Source organism: Lactuca saligna, chromosome 9 (genome assembly GCF_052625555.1).
Source record: "Lactuca saligna cultivar CGN05327 chromosome 9, ASM5262555v1, whole genome shotgun sequence".
NCBI lineage: Eukaryota > Viridiplantae > Streptophyta > Magnoliopsida > Asterales > Asteraceae > Lactuca > Lactuca saligna.
Window position 1 is genome coordinate 57,558,706 of NC_136425.1, and position 6,246 is coordinate 57,564,951.

The window sequence follows — 6,246 nt, forward strand, 5'->3', positions numbered from 1 at the left end:
TTTGAACTACATGTTCACCAGGTGTACTCCATCCCCCGCATAGTTGTCTTATTTGACATGTATTGCTGAGGAATCCCTAAGAAGTTTTGTCACCCTGATGAAAATCCTTAGGCTAGGTCCCTTATAATAGATTATTTAGGGACATAAGGTGGGGATAACGGAAATCAGTAATTGGGTTGAATGATTTGATGAAAATAATAAACTTAATTATTGTGGGTTGAAAACCATATGTGCTCAACAGCCTCCCAAGCATGGCCCACTCAGTTTCTTGTATACAGGTAGTGCTAAAGGAGCATAGGAGTGATCGTCTAATGATAGATCAATGGATTATAGGCCTCTAGAATAAATAAATATTGTCAGGCCTATGTTGTTTTTGTTTATGCTTTTAATCTGTAATGACAATGAGACCCCAAGGTTTTTAATATAATGAAATTCATTTATTCGGAAATGGTTTGATAAATTCTTTGTGATATTTTTGGGAACAAATTCTGCAACATATTTCTTTAAAAGTATACTCTGGTTTTCAAATAAAGCATAAAAAAAACCAGTCTTTTCTGGCCGTGAAACTGGAGATGTCACAAATTACCCATAAATAATGGTCCAACTTACATTCCATCATGTCAACGGTAAAATTCTATTTTACCCTTCCCCTACTGGACTGTTAGGTGCATTTCATGCATCCATTTTATAGTTTTACTTCATAAAAGTGCATTGCATATAGGCTTATACTCATGCATTTTGCATGTTTTCTGAGATTTTTCATGAGGCAATTTCATTCACACACTTTTGTGATATTTTAGGGACTTTTGGAGGTAGGATTTTACTTGAAGATATGAATTAGAGATGTAGATGAAGTTCCGGGACTTGCAGAGCATCAAGGAGGAAGATATCAACGAAATGAAGATTTTAGGCATTTAGAAATTTACATTGGCCATTTAAATGGAAGCCTTATAATTACACGGGCCGTGTAAATGCATAATCTCAAGCAATGTACTTTTGAAGGCCTGGCCAAATTGTGCAGCGTACTTTTTGTGTTTACAAGGTCGCGTAAAGTTTACCCTTGTATTTACAAGGGCCGTGTAAATGAGGTCGTAAGTTTTAAACAGTTTATTTTCAACTGGTAAAGGTGCAACCGGTTTCATTAGAAGTTAAGTTGATTTTGTGAGTTTTGGAGGCAATTTTGGGGAGCATTTTGAAGGCAATTGTCCCTGGGAAACACATGGATTTCAATTTGCAAGACTTTAATTTCAATTTCTTGGTTTGTGTTTTATTCTAGTCATGAGTGGCTAGAAAGCTAACTCTCCAACTTCATGTATTGACTATTGTGTGTGTGAATTCAATCATTGAACTTTGTGTTTGTTTTAAATGCTATCTAGTGAATTTGATTTTGTTTTAATTGAAGGTTTGATTTCAATTCTAGTTCTCTTTGGCCAATATGAGTTAGAGTTGATTCATTCAAGTTATCTATTATACAAAATTCATAATTGTTTTGTCATATAGAACAAGTAACTAACACTAGATTGAACTTTCTTAACATAATTTTGTTGTAAATCAAATTCACACATTCTTACACTTCCAAGCTTTTGAGTAGTATTGAATGTTGTTGGTAAAATTCACACAAAGCATAAAGTAATTTTTCCATCTATTCTAAGAACTTCTTTAGATTAGAATGGGTGGATTAGAATTAATTAAAGAACTTATTTTGATTAATTAAACCGGTGAATGTGAATTTCTAGAGCTTATTAGCATTTCTATGTACCAACTTAGATAGAATTAAACAAATATAAATTCGTATCTTGAATCACATTGCTAACTAGTCTTGCATAGATTTGGAGTATTTTGTAAACCTTGATTTCATTTTATTTAATCAATTGTCTACTAAAAATTCCAGTTTTTTTATTGAATTAAACTCCCCCCCCCCCCCTCTTTTGTAATATCATTTGTACCTTATGCAAAAAGAGTATAAGCATTTATCTCTTGTCTCTGTGGATCGACCCTACTTACCTTGTATTACATTTTTAGTACAAAGTAGTAGTGTTTAAGGAGTCAATTTTTGCCCTCTATTTGTTGGCTTTAACACGCTCAAAAAATTGGCGTTGTTGCGGGGGACATGGTGGTACTAATTGTTTATGCCAAGATCTTTTCTCACAGGTACACCTTTACCAGTTGATTTGGAGATAGAGAAATCTACTAAGCAAATAAGGAAACAAGCCAAACTTTTAAAGAAACAACAACAATCTGGAGCTTCTTCATCAAACCTATCAACCACATCTTCACCAACATCCAAAAGTACCTCCCCACCATCTTCACCTTTACCCGAATCTCAAACTTTTTTCCATACTCCTACCATGGGAGACAACCATGGAGGGAATCCACCTCCAAATCCACCGCCCGAATAAACCTTTAGATAGTAGGCCACTCAAGATGTTACCCAACAACCATTATGCATCAATTATCTTGCAGAAATAAACTTTGAACTCAAATCTGGACACATTCACTTGTTACCTTCATTTCGTGGTCTTGAGAATGAAGACCTACATAACTTCTTTAAGGAATTTCATGTTGTTTGTGTGGGTATGAATCCACATGAAGTTACAAAATATCAAATCAAGTTAAGGGCATTCCTCTTTGTTTTACAAGATTCAGCTAAGGAGTGGTTATATGACTTACCACCGGGGTCAGTCACAACATGGAATAAACTTGAAAAGATGTTTTTGGATAAATATTTTCCAGAAATGAGAGCTTCAACTTTACGCAGGGAAATAATTGGTATCAAGAAAGAAAAGAGAGAAGCCTTGCATACTTATTGGGAACGGTTCAAGAAGTTGTGTTCAAGATATCTGAAACATGGGATTTTAGAGTATCAATTTTTGCAATATTTTTGTGAGGGACTGTCATTTTTGGATATGAGATTCCACAATGCATCGAGTGGTGGATCAGTAGTTGATAAAACTCAAATAGAAATCAGAGTTCTTATGAAGATCATGGTAGAAGAGTCTAAGCATACAATTCAAGAAGAAGAATGGTACAGTGATGCACTAAGAGGAGTGAAAGAAATTTCTACCCCAAAAATTGAGAGTCAACTTTTTGAGTTGACTAAAGTAGTGATGATACTTTCTAAGGATAAGGGTGTGCAACCACCAACAGTTAGACCTTATGGTATTTGTACAGAAGTTGGACACCCCACTAATATGTGCCCAATGTTACAAGAAGATATAGAGCTGGTTCAAGCTATGAGATTTTCTAGTCAACAGCAAGGAAACTTTCAGCCAAGAAATAATCCAAATTGGCACCAACCCAATGCCAATTTTCAGCCAAGGCCACCATCTTTTCAAGCAAGACGTCAATTTCAAAATCAGATGCATCATCAACAAAATTATCAACCATATTTCCAGCCAAATCAACCTCCTCATCAATCTCAATTCCAACCTCAAAACATGCATCAAGGAAGTAGTTCAAGCGGATCAGGAATGTCTTTGGAAGATATTGTCAAGAGTTTAGCCACAAGTACTCAAACATTTCAAAATGAGACCAAGGCGCATATCAAGACTTTGGAGCAACAAATGACTCAACTCACCACTTCTGTGAGTAAATTGGAATCACAAGGCAAACTACCCACACAAACCGAAAAGAATCCAAAGCATAGTGCATGTGTCATCACTTTGAGAAATGGCAAAGAATATGAAGGTCCAAAGATGATTGAAGAAGAAGAAGAAGAAGAGATGGAATTAGAGAAAGAAGAAGAGAAGGCAAAAACACCTTCAAATCAAGTTCCCATTGAAGAAAAAGTTATTCCTCCTCCATTTTTCACAAGGTTAAGCAAGTCAAAGCGTGAAAGGGAAGACAATGAGATCATGGAGATGTTTAGAAAGGTTGAGATAAATATTCCTCTTATTTATGCCATCAAACAAGTTCCTAGGTATGCTAAATTCCTTAAGGAATTATGCACATCTAAGAAATGTTTGAAAGGGAATGAAACTATCAAAGTGGCTGAAAATGTATATGCAGTGTTACAGAAAAGACTACCTCAAAAATGTAAGGATTCGGGTGTTTTCACAGTTCCATGTAAGTTAGGTAATCTTCATGTTCCACTAGCTATTCTATACCTTGGAGATTCTATCAATGTTTTGTCATATTCTCTTTTGAAAACCTTAAATATTGGCATATTAAAGAAGACCGGGGTGATCATTCATTTGGCTGATCGATCTTTGGTACATCCAAAAGGTGTGTTAGAAGATGTGTTAGTCCATGTGAATGAACTAGTATTTCCAATAGATTTTTATGTCTTTGACATGGATGATGATGACTCACCAAATTTGAGTTCAATTCTGTTAAGAAGATCCTTTTTGAAAATAGCCCGAACAAAAATTGATGTTTATCATGGTACATTGTCTATGGAGTTTGATGGAGAGGTGATAAATTTCAATATCTATGATACTATGAGATATCCAAGTGATATTTCCTCTTTGAATTTTGTGGATGTCATAGAACCATTAACCGAAGAGTGTTTTGATTTGTCTAATCTCGATGTGTTAGCTCTCATTTTTTAGAGGAATCTTCAAAAGGATGAAGTGGAAAAACTTTCCAACCAATTCAAAATTGATGAAGAGATTTTAGAAATTTCATCTTGCATGGACCAAAAGAAGAAAATGAGGTTTGATGTTCCAAAGCTAAAATTACCGATGCCTAATGAGAAATTTGTTCCTTCTATTGTGCAGGCACCAGAATTGGAACTCAAGACTTTACCTGAGCATCTCAAATATGCGTATCTTGGAGAGAAAGAGACTTTATCAGTGATCATTTCCACAAAGTTATCAACAAAAGAAGAAGAAGAATAAGAAGAGCTTGTCACCGCTTTAAAGGACTATAAGGAAGATATTGGGTGAACTATAGCCAACATCAAGGGCTAAGTCCTTCACTTTTCATGCACAAGATTCTTATTGAAGAAGATTACAAGCCCTCCCGAGAAGCTCAAAGGCGTTTGAATCCTCCAAAGATGGAGGTTGTGAAAAAAGAGATTTTAAAGTTATTGAATGCAGGGATGATCTATCCTATATCAGATAGCAAGTGGGTAAGCCCGGTCTAAGTTGTACCAAAGAAGACAGGTATTACTGTTACACAAAATGACCAAGGTGAATTAGTCCCCACCGATGTGCAAAATGGGTGGAGAGTTTGCATTAACTATAGAAGACTCAAATCCTGAACCTAGAAAGACCATTTCCCACTTCCCTTTATTGACCAGATGTTGGAAAGGTTAGCGGGAAAAACTCACTATTATTGCTTGGATGGGTATTCCGATTTCCATCAAATACCCGTTGCACCCGAGCATCAAGAGAAAACCAGTTTCACATGTCCCTTCAGAACATTTGCTTATAGGAGAATGCCTTTTGGACTTAGCAATGCTCCCGCCACTTTTCAAAGTTGCATGGTAAGTATTATTTTGGAATATGTTGAGGAAATCCTTGAAGTTTTTATGGACGACTTCATAGTTTATAGTAATTCTTTTCATGAATGTTTGCGTAATTTGAAAAAGATTTTGCAAAGATGTATTGAGACCAACCTCGTTTTAAATTATGAAAAGTTTCATTTTATGGTTGACAAAGGTCTCATATTAGGTCATACTGTGTCTTCTAAGGGGTAGAGGTAGATAAAGCAAAAAATAGATGTCATTAAATCTTTACCTTATCCCGCTTGTGTTCGTGAGGTACGCTCATTTCTTGGTCATGCAGGTTTTTATAGAAGATTCATCAAAAAAAATTCCAAGATATCTCATTCCATGTGTGAGCTCCTATAAAAGGATGCAGAATTCAAATTTTCCAGGGGAATGCAAGCAAGCTTTTGATCAGTTGAAGGAGTTGTTAATATCAGCACCAATAGTTCAATCACCGGATTGGAGTTTGCCTTTCGAAATGATGTGTGATGCCAGCAACCATGCAGTTGGTGCAGTGTTGGGCCAAAGAAAATATCGACTTCCTGGTGTCATTTATTATTCCTCAAAGACACTTGATAGTACACAAGCCAACTACTCAACAACTAAGAAAGAATTGTTATCTATTGTAATTGCTTTAGATAAATTTCGTCAATATTTACTAGGTTCTAAAGTGATTGTTTATACTGATCATGGAGCTATTAGGTACCTACTTTCAAAGAAAGATTCAAAGCCCAGACTCATTCGATGGGTTTACTCTTGCAAGAGTTTTATACTGAAATCAAGGACAATAGTGGAAAGTAAAACCTTGTAGTTGA

General features: G+C 35.6%; 1 protein-coding gene across 1 annotated transcript; it reads left to right on the forward strand.

Moving 5' to 3' along the window:
* The first annotated feature begins 2,576 nt into the window (after positions 1–2,576).
* On the forward strand, positions 2,577–4,838 carry LOC145016369 (uncharacterized). The gene is made up of 3 exons (XM_078974709.1): positions 2,577–3,687; positions 3,784–4,412; positions 4,551–4,838. Exons 1-3 carry the CDS (start codon positions 2,577–2,579, stop codon positions 4,836–4,838), a joined length of 2,028 nt encoding a protein of 675 aa, XP_078830835.1.
* Positions 4,839–6,246: the final 1,408 nt, after the last annotated feature.